This window comes from Tachysurus vachellii, chromosome 19 (genome assembly GCF_030014155.1).
Source record: "Tachysurus vachellii isolate PV-2020 chromosome 19, HZAU_Pvac_v1, whole genome shotgun sequence".
Classification (NCBI taxonomy): Eukaryota; Metazoa; Chordata; class Actinopteri; order Siluriformes; family Bagridae; genus Tachysurus; species Tachysurus vachellii.
In genome coordinates, this window is record NC_083478.1 from 5,208,171 (window position 1) to 5,231,957 (window position 23,787).

The following is a 23,787-nucleotide window of genomic DNA, read 5'->3' on the forward strand; positions in this document are numbered from 1 at the left end:
CATAAGTTAGGAGGAGGAAAACAGACTGATTAAACAATAAAGTGATAAACTCTAGAGAGGACAGTACTTTATTTATAATCTAGCCATGTAGGAACAATTATGCTAGCACCTCCTTGTGGACAAAAGACACTTTGCTTCTTAGCAAACAAAACAAATTAATTACATCCAAAATAGTTCAGCATTGCAAAAAGGTAATGAATGAATAGGATATAGAATAAAAAAATAACCTTTTAGGAATCACAATTATGAAAGCGTCTCTATTACATGCCATAACATGCTAATAATCAGAGTTTACAGAGCAACTGTATTATATCAACATACATTATTATTATTATTATTATATTTGCATTACAAAATTTTGTTTATACAGTTCTGCATATAATAATTAACTTTGTAATTTAAATCGCATCAGTAGACTTTGTCTATTGCACTTTCTCGTTTTTCTTATATGCAAATCAACCTTTATTAAGTTTATCAAAGAAAACCGGCCTCTTACTTACTTACGTTCTTTAATGACATCCAAATATTTCTAGGTTTATAACATTTATTTGCTAAATATTTGGAAATCTAAAATGTGCTTTTCTCCTTTTCTTTTTCTGCTGAATATACTATACAGGACCCTACATTGTCAAAAGTTTGTAGATAGCTCACCATCGCATCCATACAGGGTTCTTCGCCAAAGTGTTGGCAATAATTAGGAAGCACAACTTCCCTTTACTTGAACTGAGAGGCACAAACCTGCTCCCGCATGACAATGTTCCTGTGCACAAAGCACAGAGCTACAAGAACTTGATTCACTGAACATCTTTAGGATGAACTGGAGCACCTACTGAACCCCAGATCTCCTCAACTGATATCAGTATCTGATCTTACTAATTTCTTTTTATCTAAATGATTACAAATTTCTACAAACCAAAATTTAGTTGAAGCCCTTCTTAGAAGAGTTGAGTGCAAAAGAGGGAATAAATCTGGAATAGTATGTGTGATGGTAAGGTGTCCACAAACCTTTAGCTGTATAGTGTATAAAACAAAGATACGAAACAGAAGTTATGCAAAAAAAACGCCAGCTAAGACTTTTGTACAGTACCGTAGATACATATGAAAGTAGGTCTATGCTAATGCATTCATGAAGAACCAGGCCAAGTCGAATGAATCATTCAGTACACCAGGTTGTAATAATCACTGATTGAATATCTAGAGAGCTGGATTGACGCTGCAATAAAGTTCATTCAGTGCTATTATTTTCTCGGACTAGGAAAGAGAAGATCGGTGTCTATAAATCTATATACCTGAAAGCAGAAATATTGTGATTCAATTTTGACTAGTGCTGCGGTTATGTAACTGTAACTGAGTAACTGAGTACTGACCATGCCTGACATGCTCAAACAGCATTTAACTTCTCATTTTATATATATATATATATATATATATATATATATATATATATATATATATATATATATATATATATATATATATATACACCCCAAATTTGGATGTCTCTGAATCATTAAAGACTTAGACATACTGTTGGCCATGTCTTTCCCCCTACCTCTTAGGTGTGATCAGAATTACTCCCAGTTTACTTCCAGTGAAGTGCTTGTGGAACCAGCAAATGTCAAAGATACACATACAAGAATAGACAAGTACAGGATTTACTAAAAAAAAAAAAAAAATCTAGTGTACACAACCTAGATTTATTTTTAAGCCCTGGAGAGAGGGTGTCTCTTTATATTGTGTATGTAAAGAACATCCAGGGCTCGTGTTTATACCCATTGTTAGTCTCCAGAAACTGTAGAAGACATTAAAGACCAGGTAACTAGGATTTAATTCAAATATAGAGCAGCTAGTACAGAGAGTAAATTAATCCTTTCAAATAAAACATAGGGGGAAAAAACGTACCATACAATGACTACAGAATTTTCTTGAAAATTCTAAAAGCTACATTTAATTGGATAAACAAAACATTTTCTTTTCTCATTTTCTTAATTTATCTCATTTTATACAGTTCTTTGTGAAAATGTTCTAGCTGAAAACTTTTAGCCTTAGCCACTGCTTGATAACTGGTTAGCTAGCTAATATGTTTAATGTAATTGATCGCATAACTGATAAGGTTTTTCTTGACATGTTTGTTAGTTTGAAATAAATAACTGATAATGACAATGCGAAATGAGGCTACTGTTTGCAGAGCAAGTAAACTAGCCAGTTGGCGATGATAGCTAACGTTAGTAATATTATGATATTCAAGTTTGCTTGAAGACGCTTATTTATGTACAATCATAGATCTTGACACTTTTATTATTTTGCAGATTGCTAGTTCAAAATGTCATCTGGAGTCTTAAAGGTTTCCTCTAATATTTCTTTAATATTTTAATTCAATATAATAATCACTAATAATATTCAATATATTCGATGTTTGCTTTCTGTGTATGATCTAGTGTTCTGTTTTCTCTGATTTTGCTCCTTGTATTTGCGATTTGGATGTGTTTGCTCCACAGACTGCTTTGTTGGTATTTTGGATTATTGTGCCTGTTTCCTGGTTTTGCACTTGCATTGTGTTTTTTGGTTAATATTGCCTGTGTTTCTTCAGATAATTCTCTGCACATGGGTTTCACTCCATCTGATCCTATTTTATCATTACACACTAAAAATGGAGAACATTTGAGAAAGAAACTTCTGGAAGCACAACAAATGTAAGAGTATCATACTTATTCAATAAACCTGTAAACAGACTTAGATTGTCCTTATGTTCATTTGGCTTAATTTTTTAATATGAATAACAGTCAATATATTTCAAATACTCTTCCTGCTAAACAATTAGCGTGAAGAATTTCAGAAAACACTCAGGAGGCACATTGAATATCAATTGTTCCACATCAATAATTGCAATCCAACAACAGTCTCATTGTGTGCATCATAGTTTTTATAGCTTGCATTACTTAATGCTTCTGTTATTATTTTTAATGGGCAGTAATGCTTTCTGAACTCAGACGCACATTTGAGGCTGTGAGGATAAGCATCTGTGAGGACTTTCTGAAACCGGTTCCAAGGATTCCAGTTAATTAAATGTACATCTTTAATGAGGAACTTTCTCTAGAGGCCTGGTATGGCTTTTATGTGCTGGCAGTGAGGTAATGGGATTGCCTGCAGTGCTTTATGTGTTGTTGACCCACGCACTCATAACAGATGTGCTGCAGTAAATCTGCAACCCAGGAATGCAGCATGAAGCAGCGGTATTCATGCAGGTGAAAGAAGACACTATCCAGGTTCAGTCCATGCAGAGTTTTTGTGAGATGGAGTGCCACAATGACACAGCAGCAGGGTTTAGTTTGGAGGGTTTGTTTGGATGACGTATGGTCTAGGTGGTCAGGTGAAGGTTCTGGCTCTCCCCTACCTCTGTGCAGAGACGGTGATTGAATACAAAGCAGAGATGTGCTGGTGCTATGCTAATTAGCTCTAAACTAGCTAAATGAATGAGATATTCCTCCAGCCTGAGCCACAGCTGAGCACAAGACAGCTACAGACATGAGAGAACTAGCGGCCTAGAAATGGCATGGTGTCTGGACTATAAAGCAGATCTACTGTTGAATTTTATTTGCTGTGTCAGATTTTGTAAAGGATGGGACACCTGAAAGGACACAGGTATTAATGAGCTTGGGAAGGAGATCTAAAGGATTCAACAGTAATTTGTGCTAATCTTAATAGTCTGTAGTCTGAAACACCATCAAAGCTCTACAGCTATAACTAGTGCTAAATCACAGGTTCCACTCATGTTTTACTCATGTTATAATATTACAATAAATGTAACATACACACACCTTACACACACCTTTACTAACAACAGCATAGTGTACTGTATATATTTCTCTTTTTTGAATACTTAAGGAATAAATAGTAATACTAATAATGAGTAAATAATAATATTTTAATTTACATTGAGAAGTTACCTAGGTATCTGTGGATGTATAAAGTCACACTTGCATGTGTGCATTAAAATTAAACAAGCACATTACATTTGCATTGTTTTTATTTTTTTGACGCTATAAGTGATTCTAGTCTTTAGATGGCTGATCATAAAACAAAGAAATGACCTACTCTGCATAATAGTTAAGAGTTCCACGTCTCTCCCATTCAGAGGCTATTTAACTGTGCATGGTTTCTTGTTAGGAATATCACAGCTCAAAGTCCCATCCTTTAATAATTAAACTGTCAGAAGAGACAGCCATTGTGTATTCTGTAGTAAAATAATGATGATGAGTGAACACATCTTTTCCCTTGCTGATTGCTGTCTCAAACATGCACCAAATGTTCCTGCTTACAGCGGTCTTTTGAACAGTGAGAAAGGTGTTACTTGCCTACCATAGTACACTGCACCAGTAATTACAACGGACTTCCTGGCCCCACATTGTTCCTCTCTTCGGCTGTTTGACTGGAGTACCTTGGTCATCCGTTTTTGCTTTGTTCATCTCTAATGATGCAAGCGTCATTGTATCATGTCTGACCCTGTGCTCTGACCCTGGGCTCTGACCCTATGCATTACTGTGGAATTCTGAAGAAAAGAATTCCACAGTAATGCATAGCAATAATAAAGGCTTTCTTTTTAAGCTTCACACATGGTCTTTTTTCCCCAAACCTCAGTTGATTTACAACTCCATTTATTGATGAATAATACAGAATTTGTGCAAAAACAATGTGACAGCAGTGGACTACTGATTGGAAGGTCATGAGTTCAAATCTCAGAACCGCCTAGCTGCCCCTGTTGAGCTTTTAAGCAAGGCCCTTAACCTTCAACTGCTCTGTTGTGTAAATGAGATAAATGTAAAATGTAATGCCCTTTCACTTCTGTAAGTCGATATGGATAGAAGGCGTCTGCCAAATGACGTAAACATCCAGTATCTCTTATTTTCTTGAATCTCATCCATTCCTTTGTGAGCCATTTAGCTCTTTTGGGTGAAGTGTCATTGGCGTGTACAGTACAGTATAAATCAGGTGATTGAACCTAGTACAATAAAAACCTGTTTGAAAATTTTGCCTTTATTTCATTTGATTCGAAGATCACTTTAATTTGCCAGTGTTATTATGTGCTTCATTTCATTTTGGTGAAAGAAATGACCAAACTCTGTTTCCTGACAGGGCAATTTGAAAATGACAAGGAAACAGGACACCCACCCATAACCCCATAGCAAATGGCACCCTGAGCCGAGGTTCTCCTTCAAGTCCACACTTAATTGTATACTAGTTTTTTCTCAGGGATGCATGGGGGGAATAATATTCTTATTCTTCTTTATTCTTCCACAGAAAAAAAAAATTCTGCCATCCTCCTTTATTTTCTTTAAATTATCACTCTTTTTCCATCTCTCATTGGTTTTTCTCATTTTGTATTAAATATTTCTTGTTTAGCTCTTTGTCTCTGATGTGGATAGAGACTAAGAAAGAGACTACAGCAACACAGTGAGTGTTTGAGGAGTTCAGCTCCCAGATTCCAGCAGAACAAAACTATTCACATAATGATTTGCTGAACTGAACAGAACAGCATGGCCAAGTCCTGTGCTACCATCCTGGAGTTTGGGGCATTGTGAAATGTGGACAAATGACTGGACTGGCAGACTTAAAGGAAAAATCCACTCTGAACAAACTGCCTGTTAATCATTACAATGAATGTGATCTTTAGTGGTGTCCAAGTTTTATTTTGTAATGAAATTTAGAGTTGTTTACCACAATACTGTTTATCTGCCTGCTGATAGTGGTGCCGGTGACATTTATCTCATTCTCCACCTCTGCCTGAAGAGAGCGATGTTGTAGTGCATAGACCTATCCCGTTCCCTTACTGTAGTTCCTCATCTGTACAATCTGCTGAAACAGATCAGGTTCCAAAGCTTCAATTTTGATCTGTATACTTCCTTCCACACCATCATGCTTGACATCTCATAGATTACTATATAGGCAGACCAAGTCTTTCTGTCATATCTCTCCATCACATTTTACAGCTTTGAGTCCAAAATTTTCAAAAATGTGTACACTACGTCTCCACCTGATTTTTATTAATGAAAACATGAAACATGGTGAATAAGACAAAAGCTCTTTTAAATATATATAGTATTCTTCTATGTATCCATTAGTATTTAATATATCTTGACCAGTTCAACCATTTAGCAGATGAAACTTAGAATTTATTGAGCTATAGGTTGAATTGGTAATCTTAATTCTAAAAACACACAGATTTCTAGACAGTTGGGTGCTTTCAAAATTTGTGGCAACACGTAATATATAGGTGTGATGTTCATATACATTTGGATGTATAGTTTGATTTCACGTATTGTGTAACTTGGCCCTTTGCCACCCCATGTCTAAAAACCATGCTTTGTTGCCCCTGAGGGCACTAATTTGAACAAACCACTCAATCACAAGAAACAAGACAGTGTGAAAATTCAAAGAATCCCAAAAGACCCACTGTATTTAACTGCATATGAATTATTGATAAATTTTTAATTCTTAAATTTCTTCGATATCAGAAATCTCACCATTTTACTTTATTTACCACTTCCATGATTACTTTGGGGGCACAGTGACTTAGTGGTTCGCACGTTCGCCTCACATCTCCAGGGTTTGGGGGTTCGATTCCCGCCTCCGCCTTGTGTGTGTGTGGAGTTTGCATGTTCTCCCCGTGCCTCTGGGGTTTCCTCTGGGTACTCCGGTTTCCTCCAGTTCAAAGCCATGCATGGTAGGTTGATTGGCATCTCTGGAAAATTGTCCGTAGTGTGTGAGTGCGTGAGTGAATGAGAGTGTGTGTGTGTGCCCTGCGATGGGTTGGCACTCTGTCCAGGGTGTATCCTGCCTTGATGCCCGATGACACCTGAGATAGGCACAGGCTCCCCGTGACCCGAGGTAGTTCGGATAAGCGGTAGAAGATGAATGAATGAATGAATGAATGTGTTCATCCCATTTTAGTTCAGTTGACAAGATCAGTTTGAATAACAAATGCACCAAAGTAGTGAGTGTTGGTTATTAAAAGACCGATCCCCATTTTTCAGAATTAAATAGAGTCATTTGAGTTTGAATTGCTTTCCTGTAACTATGATCTTCTCCTTGCTCTTATGTCTGCTTATTCTTTCCCAAACTCAACCCTCTATTATTCGCACCCAGCACCTCAATCCCCCTTCCAGCTTTTTCAAATATTCACATTAGCTCCAACCACTTCCTCTTGCCATGTTTGTACTAGTATACACTAACACTATGTTGGCTGTAATATTGTGGTCACTGGCACGGTCCCTGCACTGAGGGTTGTTTAAAAGGCGTGATTATGGCCCTCTGCATGTGTTGCAGGATTCCTGGCATGTCACAAAGTTTTATCAACTTCCAAATGCTGCACCGTCCCCCTCCCTGTCTCCCCAGATAGCCCTGTCCATCATTCACCCCACGGCCCTGATCAGGTTCTCTGGGGCAGCTAAGGGAGGCTTTAGATCCTGAGACACAACAACATAGCTACGTGCACTCTGTGGAGGTTTGATGAGGCTGTTAAGACCACAGTATCATCATCAAGGCTGTTTGTCTTTCAGCAGAGCATCTGATCATGCTGTGATGGCTAATCAGCACTCTTGTTTGAATGGATGTGTAACACTTTGATCTGGGACAGCTGTCCATGTGATTATGTACATGTTTTTTGTTATTGTATGTAATGTTGCTGATGATTAAAACCTAATCCACCTATCATGACATTACACAAGAGTTTATTTTATGTTTTCATGTGATGTGTACAAACGTGTTATATTGCACTTAAGCTCTGTACTGTATATAATCTCTCACAAATGCCTGCATGGACATTTACAAATGTGATTTATAGTGAGGACCAGGTCTCGAAAGGGTGCTTTAATTTTAATGATGTAATTATACACTGGGGTGAGGAAGGGACCTGATTTATATACTGTGGCTGTGTTGCACTGTCAAACATATTATGACTCCTGGGACTGTAAGGACAACTGCACTCAGAGGCTGGTCATGACACACACACACACACACACACACACAAAGATAAACTCCTCCCTTTTCCACTGCTTTGCTTCATTACCTGCAGCTGTGTTTCCTCTGCTACACCTGCAGGAGATTGTGCTATTTCTTAGAGCCAAGGAACATTTCTGGGTTTCCATGGTGCCATAATCAGATGTGACATATTACTAATGAACAAAGATAATTCCATCCTTTAACGATTTTACAAATCCGGAGGTTGTACTTTTGACTTTGAGAACATATTTTACCACTTGTAGTTATGCATACAAAGGACAGAGTCTCAAGACTCAAGTCCAGTCACGCAATGTCATCTGTTTAGACTTGGACATGTCTTTAATCTATTGCCATTTGTCTCAAGCCTCAACCTTGATAAATATGCCTTGGTCTAACTTGAGGATTTGTGAATATATTTTTTTCTTCCGCATGCACAAAATAATTCCTGAAATACTCTTGAAACTCTTGAAGACAATCATGTGCCACAATGCATAATGAAGCCAACTAGTTACTGTAAATTAGACGATTGATTGGGCTTGAAACCGATTTAATGGCTTTTGGTCTCAGTTTCATTCTGTCTTGCTTCCATTTGGACTTGATCTTGACTTGCCTTGACCCTTTAAGACCTGGTCTTGGATGGCTATGACTACAGATCTATTATCTGAGACAATAATGATAGACACTAATAGTTTTTATTACTTTTGGCTTTTTATTCTGAATGTTGAACTTTTTTCCCCAAATCTAGCTTTACTTCATATATATATATATATATATATATATATATATATATATATATATATATATATATATATATATATTATATATATATATATATACACGCATATGCACACACTCTACACACCATCCAACATACCCACATGCGCAAACCTAAGCAAAAAGCCACACAGTGGTTTCAGCAACTGTGAGGATACAGCCTCCGGTCACTTGCCTGTGAAAAAAGGACAAAATGTTTTGTTTGTTAACGAGAGATTAAGCATTATTCACAAGCTTTCTCGTCTGTTTTATCACCAAGATTTTCTTTCTTTTGCTTTCCAGTTCTATATCCACCACTGATTTCTCTCTGTTCCACCTCCTTTCTCATGTGCTGTGTGTATACTGACCTGCAGGTCTGCAAACTAGCTATCACTTAATGAAGCAAAGACTTATTTGTGCCTGAGTATACAAAACAGAAAAGGAACATGATGAGCACATAACCATAACCTGAAATTGTACAGCATCGAACAAACACATTTTTCCCTTCAAACACAGCTTGCTCTCCTCTCCTTTTTCCTACCAGTTTTTCCTCTCTTCTCATCACATCCTGTCAGCTACCTTCAGTGACAGAAGCATTCCCAGCAGGCCCAGGCTTTCTACCCCGCCCTACCCACTGTTGGCTCTTGCTGAGAAACCCGTCTGAGATGTGCACTGTAGAATAAAAAAAAGAGGCTGACAAACAAATTAGGAAAAAAATGAAGTGGAGAAAATGTCTGGGAGAAATAGAGAGGTGGAGATGAGAGAGAGCAACCCAGAAGAGAAGAAAAGATTTAGGACTCCTGGGAACCGGAGGCGAGGAAAATCCAACTGTGAAAATTAAGCAGCTTTAAGTAACTACTTGGTAAAGCTGCATTCTGGAGAGCAGCTCATTTTAGAAACTTATCCACAAGGTTGCAGTGGTGGAGGGGATTAATGAAGAGAGACAGAGTGAGGAAAAGAGAGAAGGTGCAGAAGAGATTGGAAGAGTGAGGAAGTGGATGAAGAGAGAGAGTGAGAGGCTTAGTGAGACAAGGACATAGGAATCACAATGATATGCTGATTTTTCGTTGAGGTCTGAACGTTTCTTTTCAAATCAGAATTCTGTTTGGAATATTTGATGACATTCTTACATTTCCATGTAAGGCACCATAGACAATGTAATCAAATACAAATACATTTATTGGGATGAACAGATACAAATATGGGCTGGCAATGTAGATTTTTTTCAAGGTCTTGGTAAGGTTGGCAATTACAAAGAAAAATAAATTAATACAAATGAAAAAGGTGAGATTTAAAAAAATATACATCTTTTCTGAGTTGGGCCACACCAACTTCGGAATTAAATTTCATTACAGACATGGATATTTGTAGCAATAAACATTATACAATTACAGATAGTGTTTTTTGAATTGTGTCTCAACCTTAATGTATGCATTTAATCCCTACACATTGAATGCCTGGACCTTATTTCAGAATCTCCAATCCAAACCTGTTTACATTCGAATGATCATGTTCTCACATAAAATCTCCCTTTTATTTTCCACAGGAAGTATCAACCGAACGGGGGCAGTCCCAACATTTTTGCGGACCCCCACAATGATCCAGCCTCATCTGGACATGAAGACCTTCCTGCAGTTCCCCATGGAAACACCTCCGCCTCACAGTGTTGGACTCTTCCACAATTTTAACACAGTGAGTAAAGACTGCCTTGTCCTGCTCCTTTCATAATTTCACAATGGAAATGCTTCATCTTAATCCATGCCTCATATCTCTAGATAAATCTATCTTAGATCGATTCTGATCAACCAGCCAAGGTGTCTGATTCACTGCAGACAGCCTCTGATAGCGTGTGCTAGAACATTGTTGCTTAAATCATTCTAACATCCCAGATAATGATGTTTTGCCATCACCATTATGTTAAATGTCATCTGAAACCTTATAAAATGTCTGCCGGTTGTTTGCATTGGCGCGTGGCATTGATTTGCCCTGGGTCATGAATAAACATGAGCTGATTTATGGCTAATCATTTCAGTTTCTCCTCCATGTCTACAGGGTGCTTTTTAAAGAACATGTTTTAAAAAAGACAGCTGCTTTAAGTTTTGTGTCAAACCTAATTTTAACTTGTGGTTCGAATGTTGGCTTAGATGTCTAATGTTTGCTCACACTTATTGCCAGTGTAAAAGTTGCTTTGCCCTTTGGCTATTTACAGTATGATAGCACAGATGGAGGAAAGTACAATTTCTGTGCCAGATCATTTAATCTAAAGCAAACTGCCCATTGTTCTTCCAAATCCTTTAAATTATACTTTACTAAGAAAGCCCAGTGACATTTTAATCTTTTAAGTATCTAGGATTCATTGAAATGAGTTATAGCCTATTGACTTTACAGCTGCAGTTGAAAGCAAAACTTTCTCTCCAATTTTGGAAATTATAAAATTATGGTTTTAATCACATCTGTTTCATTAGAACATCTTTCAACCAGATGTTTTTTCTGTCTTTTGTGTGTCTAAAAAAAACTAAATTGTAACTCTTGTCTTTTCAACTTGCCATTTTTGTTCAGCTATGTTTTTGGTAGTTTGGCATTTTGTGGCCTATAAATCTGTGGTTCCTGCTCCCTGAGGCTGTGTGTGGTGGGACAGGCTGGTGAAGCTGATGGGGAGATGTGCCTGCTGCCCAGCAGATGGGGGTGTTGGAGAGACTGGAAGGATGGTCTGACCTCCTGTCTAGGACACTGCTGAAAGCACACTGCAGTGTCGGTGCATTACCTAATGGAATTTCTAAGAATTTCATGACCTTGGTTTTTAATGGACAGGGCGGCACACCTGGACGTTGTCTTGAAGAGTGCAGCAGTTAGCAGTCCAATAAAACAGCACTGGGACCCTGAAATATAATATAATATATAAAAACTATAGCTTGTGTAAGATACTTTCTGAGAGTCAAAATGCAAGCACAAGCCTTTAGTTAGTTGGAGATTAAATATAAAATTTTAAGCTAATTAATTAACTGCTTCCTCTCTTAAAGTTTTGTTTAGAGAGAAAAACATGGCAGAAAGTGTTCAGCACAGCCAGTGAGTACTTTCCCGATGAGCAAAAATAACATGTTATGCTTCAAGAAATTAATATGACAAGAAATACATGATAAACCTGTATAAACACTGGCAGTGCTATTCCATAATGAAGTAATTTATTATCGTTTAAGGTGATGAAGCTGTGTATATATATATATATATATATATATATATATATATATATATATATATATTTATTTACATATATGTAAATAATGACCGACTTTACATAACTAATCAATTACATCATGGTGAATCAGTGTGGGCTATCATGTAGCTTACTATGCTAACTAAACTGGAGCTTAAATCTAATGAAAGCACCTTACAAAGAAAAACAAGACACTCTTGACCGTTCAGCATGAACCAAAGTTCATGTTTAGTTCAGTGTTATAACTTGGCTTTGAAGCTGCTTAATGTCTGAGCGTGCTTGAAAATGATGTCATGACAGTCTTTGCTAATGCTAACTCAAGGTAGCATGCTAACTCTAGTTCTGTAGCAGAGCTTTGTGTAAATAGGCAGAAATGATGAGCGAGCTCAAATAATTCAAATAAATAAATTACACAGCTCCATAATTTGCTGTTGACAAATCTTTTCTAATGCAATTTTTTTTGTTATTGATTATTTCCTAGTAGTTACCAATACATGCTTTAAGCTGAAGAATTGATCAATTGTGCTGTCTTTTTGTGATAGATGAAATATGAAGTTTAAACCAGTTTTATCTGAAGTTCAAACCAGTGTTAAAACTATGATCTACATGAAATATTTAGTTCTTGTGTCCTTCCTGGCTTGGCGACAGGGAAGGAATCTGTAAACAGCTGTCGCGAAATCTCTGGCTTTGGCGTCCACTTGTCGGAGCAATCACCTCCATGCACCACCACTGAAAAGAATCAGACTGTTTCTTTAAGAGAGTCTCCTGTAACTGTTAAACAGGTCAAATGATTTATGCTGACACATAAAACACCCTGCTGGAGATATTCTGGCTGAGTTCACATCATTCGCCACAATGTTTACAGCATTCACCATAGTTATACACTTCTGTTTAAATTAGACCTGGTCTTGGGTACTGAACAGACACAAGAGATTTAATGTGACTTTAATGTGCCCTGCCATGTACCTGCTTGTCTGAATCAATGTGTTCATGTGTGGGTGACGTTCCTGCATAATTTACCTTAGCTGGCTGGAGCACAGGGGTTTAGGAAAGCTTGGCACACGCTTACACTGCAGAATCAGGAATTTCCTCTCAAAGTCAGTGAATCAGGAGGATAAATGTGGACTTGTTTCTGTTCACCTGCTGCATGTTCTACGATTGGTGGTTTCTTGAAGTGCATGAAGTCTTCACACAAAATACTTTCCAATCATTTTTATTATAGCACACAATCAACTTTGGTTTAATATTGCCATGATTTCACTGTTAACTATGACTCACATATAATTTAACCAACTCAATCCCACAGAAAATTACATTCAGGTGCAACTTCTATACACTGAATATCGACATGCAGCACATACACATAGGTTTCACAGAAACATATCAAACTTTCACACGAAAGGATGGATACCGTATTTCACCCTAACCCACCTCTATCTGTAGTAACATTGATATTAACACTTTGTGTGGAAAGACTTGGGCTTATGAAACATCTCCTCTGCAAACAAAATCAGGCATGTAGAAACTTGTAAATTCCTGAGACTTTCCGTATTTTAAAAATTCCTTTGTCAGTGTACTGCATTTCCATGTGAATGCATGGAAGTTAAATGAGCCCAAATCTTCCCAAACGTTAATGTGAAGATTTTAGTCTGTGAGCCAGAGTAAGGTGTACCAAACACCTACTGAATTCTCAATTCTGATCGGTCAGAAGATGTTGATTAATTTTCTATTGCATCTTGGACAGCTCTAACAGAAGTAAACAAATCCTGGGTTTGGTTTAATGTGCTTGGGGATATGGTAGCATGGTGGAAAGGCATTGGGCTACTGATTGACAGCTTCATGGACCTGGTATTCAAACTCACAACCTTCCAATGTTGGGCCCCTGAGCAGGTCGTTTAATCCTCAATTGTTCAGTTGTATAAAATGAGATAAAAATGAGAAATTTAAATGTAAAATGCTTGTTTTACATTAAAAAAGTATATAAGATGCGCTTCATAAACACATTAGAAACACGAGTTGTCCTTGATATGATTACACTGCTTGTAAGAAGATATTTATTTAGCATTGGCGGAGTCTTCAGTGTCAGAGGTAAAGCTGTAGTAGACAAGAAGGCTTTGCGGTTTCCTGGTAACATGAAATTGTTTAGGTTTTTTGTCTTGTTAACTTCAAGAGAGAAAAAAGTAAGAGTGAGTGAATGACTTAGCAATTATTCAAGAGCTGCTATAACAACACTTACAGCTAATTTGGGAAGTCTTTAGACATTATTTACTTATGTTACTTAACAAGAACTAGCTTCATATGCTATGCTAGTTGAAATTCCACAGCATTACAATTAACTTCAAAATATATAGATATAGATATAGAGAATATAGATATAGAGAATAATTATAGATAAAGCATATAACGGGTTGATCTTTAATGAATAAAAGTATGTAAAAAGGATAAATAAAAATGAATAAAATGTTAGTATAGACAGTTTTGCTAACATTATTTTTAGTAATTGCTGTGGTATAAGATACAGTCATACGATCAACTTCAGAAATGTTATTGAATCTTATTAAAGATATAAATGGTTATATTATGTTTATGCTGACTGCCACAGTCATAAGATATCTAATGGTAACCAAGATTGCTCTTTCAAGACAATTCTTTTGGCAAGAGTTTCATTCAGAAAGCTGAACCATAAGGCTTTATGGTCTATGTTCCTCTGATTGAGGCTGAGTAGCAGCTGCTTGAGATCTTTTGGAGTTTGGGATGTATTTAGTATGAGAGTTTGAGTCACTATGGGGGAGCTGGGGGAGGGGTGAATCCGGCAAGCTGTGCAGAGTCGTGCGCTGATACAGTGGGGGCGTAGAAGAAAGACAGACACTCTGAAAGAGAAGAAAGAAAAAGAGGGTGACAGGAGGGAATAGGAGAGAGGGTGGAAGAGTGGAAGAGTGTAAGACATTTCCTCTGCATCTGGACAGCTTGAGTAAGTATGGGTGGGGGTGTTGGGGTGTGTGTGTGTTTGTGTGTGATGGTGGGGGTGGGGGGTGTAAATATGAATGAGAGCTTGTGTGAGACGAAGAGATGGAAGAAAGTTGGACAAGGAAGGAGAAAATGAAAAGAGCAATGCTATTAATAAGTGTGTGTGAGAGAGAGAGAGAGAGAGAGAGAGACAGAGAGAGAATAGGAATATCAGGAGTCAGAAGGCTCACATAGAAGCAGAGAGAGAGAGAGAGAAAGATCTTAACATTAATGCTCAGTGTGTGGACAGACGACAGGAAGAAAAGGACAAACAGACTCCTGTAATGATCTGTAAACCCCACAGGGTTTGTGTAAGCGTTCGGATTAGTGTATGTAAGAACAAGTGAGTGTGGGAGAATCAGGTGGAATCGCTTCTGGATAAGTTCATCACTCCATTTACACATCCCTTCCTGCAAGCTAACACACAAGCACACGTGTGTGTGTGTGTGTGCTCTGACAGGGGGACGGATGTGGCTGTGTGTGCTGAGGACAGAAAGGTGAGTTTCTCAGGCAGAGAGAGGTGCTTTTATATCTGTGTTGATGTAGCTGGAATATTCCTACGGGTCAATTAGTGCATGTCGGATATCCTTAGAGAAAGACGTATTTACAAAGAGAGAGCAGAGTGAAGAGTTTCACTTGTCTCTGGTGTGTGGAATGTGTGTGATTATGTCAGCCTCATGCCGTCATTTAATTAAAGATGTTTTGTTCGAGTGCAAATGTGCTTAAAATTTGTGTGTGTTTTGTGTGATTTCACAGAAACTCAAAATGTGTGTGTGTTTGTGTGAGGTATTATGCCCTATAGATTAGAATGTGTTTTCTCCCTGTACATGACGAGATAGCAGTGTCCGGTTTACTTGCCGTACCATCTTGACACCACAGATGATAAATGTCTTGCTGCACAGCGGATCACTGTGTTGATGTGTACAGTGTTGACACAGGCATTGTTAGGTGCTACAAAAATAAAAACTTTTACCTTAATTTTGTCGGGTACTAAGTCTGAGTTTGCCTCTAAGAACTAAGTTTTTTTTTTTATCTTTAAACTTTCACCTAGTTCAGTTTTGTTAAATTGTCATGTGATTGTGGAACAGAGTCAAAATCAATAACAATGTTGTAAGTAGAATTTGATATTCGGATATAAAAAAGGAATAAATAAAATCAGTTCTCTGTAACAGTACTGTATCCTGCTTAATAGATGCAGAATTTCTTTTAATCAATTATACACTTCATATTATTCAGTCGTTACCATGAATTATTCACTAACTGCACTAAAACGAATAGGAAATTCATGTAGTTATGAAAACGTGGAGTGGTTGTCTGGAAGATTGGTTCCGAGGACATTATCTCTCAAGATTAATATCTTATTTATGCTATAGCAGAATATGTGATATATTAGCTTTACTTTAGTCAGGAGCGGAGCTTTATATTAGTGAGATCATTCCTCTTTATTGATGCCATATGGCCTCATGTCTTTGTCCTTTACACTAAGTAATAATGCTGTTTTAGACGTTATCCAGCTATTTTTGTTCTGATTCTCGAGGCCCTAAGGGACGACTCCCTGGAATTTGGGATGGAGCAGCAATTTGACATTTAGGAATCTGTTTGCTATTAATTCATCATGTGGGTGGATTCAAAGTGCTTTAAAATGGAGTGTAAAAAGCATCAGTGCCCTGTAACTAATCTGGGGCTAATGAGAGGCTCTTCCAGTATGGGTGGGCGATTTGGCCAAAATATCATCCCAGTGCTTACTGTACAAAAATAAATCATTTTGCTGGAGTTTGGCTTACAAACCACCAGCAAGGGCCACTGTAGGTTCAGGGATCTTTGTCTAGCATTTATAACATTTTTAAGTAATGCTTGAAGAAGAACAAAGAATGAAACCACTGGTGGATAAATAGTTTCTCATGACACCTGATGATGATGATGATGATGATGATGATGATAATAATGACACAAAAATATATCATGTTGTCATTAAGATCACGGTATCCATATTTGCCAGCGTTTCACTCGTCTTTCTGTACACAGCTCCAAAGACCAGACTCATCTGATTAGTGCTGACTATTATATTCTTTTTGTTGCCACGCTCTAGCTTGAGGTGTTTGGATTAAGCCAAATGACTGCCATCTGCATTTAATTCCTTGGAGAGTCATGACAGTGCAGACATAGTAACTAATCCAGCACTCTTCTAGACTGTGCAATATTATGTCTGTGTTTGGGATGAGTACTGAGATAAAAGCAATCTAAAGATGTCGGTCTGTTCCTCTTTATATGGGGTTTGCCTGTGCCATCACGCCTTGCTCTATGGCTTAACTTCACTGATTATTTACTTTTTATCAACGGTTGCCTGGATACCACACCCGTGCGGAGTTTCAAACTGTTTTTTGTTTGGGTTGGCGAATATTCATTGCGGCCTTTCTCCTTTCATCCAGCCAAGGGAGGCTGTCATAGGCGGGTTTGTCAGATCCAATCAATCCTAGAAGTTAAAGTGAAAGGCATAGCTGTCACTGGAAATAGGCTTTGAAGTGTTTGAAGTGCCTTGTGTAGAATAGCATGTTCTTAGTGTATGCTGGCATTTCTAAATAAACATTACATCACAATGTTATAATTGTACTGTTTAATTTGCTGTCTTAACACACTACTCTCCTGCGTAACAGCATTTTAATCTTATGGTATTCTTAGACTAGTGACATTTTGTACTAAAGTGTGGATATGCTTTTTGTCAGAGACACTCTAAATAAGAACTTTAGTGTAAATGCTGTATAAAATGTGTTGCTCATTTCTACAAATCATACCTCGAGGAGAACTGGGAACCATATATGAAATGTGTACCATAATGAAAAGGAACATGTTCATGCTCGGGGGGGCAGGGTGGCTTAGTGGTTAGAACGTTTGCCTCACACCTCCAGGGTTGGGGGTTCGATTCCCGCTTCCGTCTTGTGTGTGGAGTTTGCATGTTCTCCACGTGCCTCGGAAAAATTGTCCGTAGTGTGTGAGTGCGTGAGTGAATGAGAGTGTGTGTGTGTGCCCTGTGATGGGTTGGCACTCCGTCCAGGGTGTACCCTGCCTTGATGCCCGATGACGCCTGAGATAGGCACAGGCTCCCTGTGACCCGAGGTAGTTCGGATAAGCGGTAGAGAATGAATGAATGAATGAATGTTCATGCTCATGCTGATCATCTGTAGATTACGAAATTGTATCCCAGAGTTTGTATGTCCACAGCCATCCATGACCAGGGGACATAAAAGCAAATTTGGGTGGGAGGGATGGCATCCTGTCTCTTCCCTGTCAATCACAAAGACACCAACCAATCACGGGCATATATGAGGAAGAGGGCAGATAACACTACTTCTGATCATGTTATGCTGTCCTTTGATGCAACATAAGCAGCAGTTTGAAAAATTTGTCAATGGTTGGTTTCACCAGGAAACACTTCGTGTTATCCCGCTTGGTAGCTGTTATATGACATGGAGATATTGTATTGTGTGTTGGAATTGATACATAAAATAAAGAAAGAAAGAAAATTGTTTAGATAGTATTAGAAAAATTCGGTTTGTATTTGCAAGGAGCTTATTTTCAAGTAGATGTGTCTTGTTCAAGCCAACTACTTTTCAGAAAGAGGGGGAGAAATGATATCTATTGTGGAGTGATGTCATAAGATACACCTCCGCTCAGGATCATCTGACAGATGAGCTCGCAGTGAGCTTATTCAAACACCGTAAAGATTAACAGGTTCCAGGAAAACTTACCTCTTGGCAAAGTAGTTAGATCTTTTTTTTATCGCATCCAGTAATTTCCTGAACAATTGTGTTTGCTTGTCATTCTGTGTTGAAATTCAGGCCTAAAACTCATCCAATTGAATTTGATGTGAATTTAAATTGCTAATCTGCTAATTATCTTCAAAGACATGACAGTGGCTTAATTAATATCAGGAAATGAGTTGGGTCATGTTGATTAATTAGCTAAGGCGTTGATCTGCTAAAAAAAAGTATAACTTGATCTATTTAATATGTGCAGAGAGCTACTCACGGTGTCCTGACCCTCTGCTGTCCATAACCCCCTCTCTCTCTCTGGTGCTCTCTAACCCGAGGGCCATTCAGACCTCTCAATCAACATGATTTATAGGACTGTGCCTTATGGATATGGTTTCCGTCAACAACAGCTGTTTCAATTCTCTCTCTCCATTTGTCTAACTCTCACTCTTTCTCTCTTCCAGATGGATCCTGTTCAGAAGGCAGTGATCAACCACACCTTCGGAGTCCCACTGGTTAAGACCAAGCGGCCCATCATCTCCTGTAATGTCTGCCAGATTCGGTTCAACTCAGAGGTGCATTATCTAAGCAGTTGCTTTAGTTGGACACTTTTTTCTTTGAACGTTCTGTTTGGACGTTCTTGTTCATAACAAACAATGCGGTAGCTACAAAAAAAAAACAGACATGTTTGAAAATATGATTCATCCAGATGAAGGCTGTCCTGCTCCAGCTTGCTGAAACCGCATTTAGATTCAGGAGGAGAACATAGCCGCTCCACCTCCGTGCAGATGTACTATGGAACTGTGTGTTGTTTTGTTGTTGCTGTGGAGGCTTAGCATGTCAGATCAGCGCTACTATGCTGTATATCAAATAGATTCTTAAACTTCATATCAGTATGCAGAGTTGATTTAGATCATAAGGCTTACAGGCAGCAATTTTCTTCCCGTGTATGATGTTGTTTAACATTTATCTGTTACAAAAGAAAGTGAAAACAAGAAAAATATGGTCCATTACACATTGATTTTCTCAAAGGTGGCAAAAAAAATGATTAGCTGCTTAAAAAGTGAGAGCTAGCATAATGTAGTGAGGGTATGATCAGCTAGTTAAGCACATTAGAGTTAAGGGAAACAATATTTCAGCTTCAAGTAGAAGATATTTTTGCCTGATGACTGTCCTTGTTTTTAAACCCTGAGGTTTTGTATTGTGCTAAACAGAGGTATTTGACAACTTTTTGTAAAACCAGGCAACGTGTAAACATACATATTTCAGATACACGATTGTTGTGCAAGGAAATAGGCATTGTTGAACCTTCTTGTCCATACGCTAGAAATTGTGCTAGAAATGTATTCACCCTTATTTAATTCTAAGTTAAAACAAGTTTTCTTCCACCCCTGCTATCAGATGGTAACTGTAATAAAAGGTACATAGTCCATGAGGTTAGTTCCAAAGCAAGGTCTGGGAGTATCCTGTAATCCTGCGCTATTTTTTATTGAGCAACACTGTAATCATGGCCACAATATGTTGTTCTTGGAGGAAGGCTGTAATTTTAAGCTTCACTCAGCAGATGCACAGCTCACATTGAGCCCGTGCCACAGACACCGAGAGACGAGGGCAAGCCCAACAACTCTAGTCTGTCTGCGGAGGCCTGTTAAGCTGTTGGGACAAAGCAGTAACAAATGATTTACAGGGAGGCACACTGAGCCCGGCCAGCTGGCATTAAGATAAAGACATAGCAACATATCTTTTTATCGGGGTGACATTTATTTTAGAACCTTGTGTGGCTAAATATAGGTCCCATTCGACACGTAATGGCTTCTTTTGCTTATTGCTGGTCCAGATTGTTGTTGTAGTTGTCTTAGCTGTGAATTCTGTATTGATTCCATGTTTTCTGAAAAAGCTTAAGCGTTGTAAAGCAAGCATACTTGGAAAGATTGACACATTCCAAAATATAAAAGATGATGCAACACACTTTTTAGTAGTCTCTGACACCAGCAGCTGCTTTGGGCTGATTTGTGCTGTGTCCACACAAATACACCCAATTCAAAGGATCAAATTATTTAACTATTTAGATATAAGATATATTTGTTTTTCCTTTATAGATATAATCAGTTTTAGTTGTAGTTGTCTCAACACGTCGTTTATTCCTTTTGGCGTCTTTTTACTTCCTTTAAGCCCATGGATCTCAACATTTTGATATTAGATTAAAGAAATATATTTATATTGTAAGAGTTGAAAATAAGTAATTAATATTTAACTAATAAATAATGTGCACAGTATTAGAATAGTTCAATTTATGTGTTTAAGGAGTAATTTAATTTAGTAAATTATTTGTTTATTTGTTTAACTTTTTAAAAATTTTGCATTTCAGAACCCTTGCTTATTTTCTGAAATAAACAAAACTGGCTTGTTAAGATTATATACAAATAATGTCTAGAAATAGTTTCAATAATTGTATACATTTCTGGTAGGATTATTGCTTCTTTTCAAGATATGCTTGCTTTGTGAATCCCACAAGACACACATACACATACACACACAACTATTTCTAATGCATTTGTGTGTATTGTGTTTATATAATGTATCGTGACGTACGTTGTTTTGTTGCTGCAGGCGGTCGATAGAGACATATTGCTAATCAATCAGCATGAAAACGACCTTGGGATGAAGTATCGGTTAAGTTGTTCATGATTTCACAGAAACTCCACTGCGTCAGTCATTCAGCATTTCAGATTTCCTAGCTTTAATATTTGCTGTGTTTGGCATTACCACTTTTAGAAAGATCACATTACAATCCCTGCGTGAGTGAATGCAGCAGCTTCTTTCGAAGACAGCATCACGCTGATTCCTTTAAAATCCATCCTCCATCCGCCCCATGCCACCATCATTTCACGCTTCATTATGGATCTGTATATTTCTAATCCCCGCTCTGTGATAACAGAGCAGCTGCAGATTGGCTGCCAGCATTTATCACGCGCTGCATTCATCAAACCAGAAGCCGGGAGCTTTGTGGCACTGCGTTGCTGTGCTGTTGTAGGCAGCAGTTTGCAGTGTCCCCGCGTCCCTGCGTCTGTCACGTGAGCTGGACGTATAACCTTGCTGTGCTGCAGGAGTGATGTCATTGCTTTGTGCTACTGTTGCTGCAAGATAGGGTTGAATACATGCTGTTTCCTCCTCCTGCACTTGCCCTCCTCTAAGGCTGGCTGTCAGTCACTGGACCTGGGCTCTCTCTATCACTGCTGGAGCTTAAAATCACCTCTCGAAAATAAGCAGGGCTTTATATCAGAGCTGTGAAATGAGTGTGACTCCTGCTCCCCCTGTTGCCACACTCGTTGCCATGTTTTGATTTTTTTTTTTTTCTGTTGGGTTTTTCTTTTTTTTTATTGCATCTGTCATTCTGCCCACACTTACAATAGTTTTGTGAGAAACAGTAATCTATTATCGTGTAGCTCACTGTAGGAGTTTGCCCTTATTAGCCCTTTAAAAGAACTGTGTAAGCTTGTTTTCATTCAGCTCCATGAGCTGTTGCCATATTGCTGTTAACCTTCAGTTCAACCTTATACAACCTCCTGGTGCATCTTAGGCTTGAAGATTTGAGTAGACTCACAATACGCTGGAGTGTCTTTAAAGCCTAAAAGTTACCGGAATTCCATGCACAATGGGCAGGTATTACATTTAAGCCATTTGAGGTAACAGTCTTAGCAGTGGAACAGAGTTAAGTGTTAATCTTAAAATAGTTCCAAAGTTGTTAGTATCGTTATATGTTCACCAACCACTTTATTAGGAACGCCTGCACACCTGCTGTTGTATCCCATCCACCTCAAGGTTTTCTGTGTTGTTTATATAGACACCTCAACACCAACACCTATTTGCATCTTCCTTGTGGATGGTTCAGAGCCTTTCAGAAACATGGGTATTTCTCAAAGATCCCAGATATCTGAGCTCGTTAAGCAGTGACCTCTCTCCTCTGCCTCTATGACCCCAAATCTGATCTCATGTCTTTAGACAGACAACCCCTTAAGTGCCTTAGAGAGCTTTGATTACAGGCATCCAGCTATATACAGCTTTGTCATCGCCAATTACAGCCCACAGCCTGTCATCATGGACAGGGAGAAGTGGCCCGATTTCACCCCAATATGTGTGCAGTGTTGTCACACAGATGAGCTGGGATCATGTCAGGTCTTCTTTTGTCACCATTTCCAGGAATTCTTTCTCTCGGTGTATCTCAATGCCAGCTGTCATTAGCTCTCACTTCTTGTAGGAGAGAGACCGCAGGACATTCGTCCAAATAATAATGACATGCATGTGGGTCACGGTGACCATTTCTCTTCTCTATAACGATGTTGACCTCAGGTGGCAGTTTCTAAATGTGAATTTCTGGAAACATACAACCGGTATCCTCACCAGAGGTCAAATCATGAGAAAGATGGATGACTGGTGTGTACCATTCCACATATCAGAACTTGTACTGCTTCTGAAAATGAAGGAACACACAACTGTCTGTACATCCATTGGGACAACTAAATATATTGTGCTACCCACTGACATTCTCTGACAAATGTGTTCTTCAATACAAGCAATTACACCAGAACATCTTAAACAGCCTGACCTACCAACAGTCTTTGAGGAACTGGACTCGTATATGAATGTGTGGGACTTATAGGGACTGTGTATGTTGTTTGTTTTATATTTATATATTTGTGTGTGTGTGTGTGTGTGTGCACGAATCAGTAATTATTGGTTAGCTAGTTGCTAGTTTAAACTCATTAGTGCCATATATAGATCTCTTTGTGTTTTTTAAAAATACCAAGAGGGAGACTGTAAAGGAGGATGACGGTATGGTTGAAAAATCAGTATATTTTTTCAGGAGCTGCAGCTGAATTTGTGCAAACCTTGATCTCATATTTATCATCATCTTAAAAAAAATTATAAAAGACTTAGGTTCCAGATTACACTCAGTTCCAGGTTTACTCCGTTCACATTAGCGTTCACACTGAAATGTACTGTAGCAGACATTTTTTCATACGTGGGTTAATACCTATTTGATGACTAGACATTGTGTATTTAAAA

At 38.2% G+C, this 23,787-nt stretch overlaps 1 protein-coding gene across 3 annotated transcripts in view; it reads left to right on the plus strand.

Moving 5' to 3' along the window:
• znf385a (zinc finger protein 385A) overlaps window positions 1-23,787 on the plus strand; it is a 56,739-nt gene that overhangs the window by 20,402 nt on the left and 12,550 nt on the right. Inside the window, exons 2-3 of one of the 3 annotated variants that reach the window (XM_060894157.1) lie at window positions 10,298-10,443; window positions 19,185-19,295. In XM_060894157.1, the coding sequence (XP_060750140.1) occupies window positions 10,298-10,443; window positions 19,185-19,295 (257 nt within the window). Of the gene's footprint in view, window positions 1-10,297; window positions 10,444-14,827; window positions 14,937-15,043; window positions 15,469-19,184; window positions 19,296-23,787 lie in introns of those variants that run through there. The other 2 variants (XM_060894158.1, XM_060894159.1) reach the window with 2 other exon arrangements.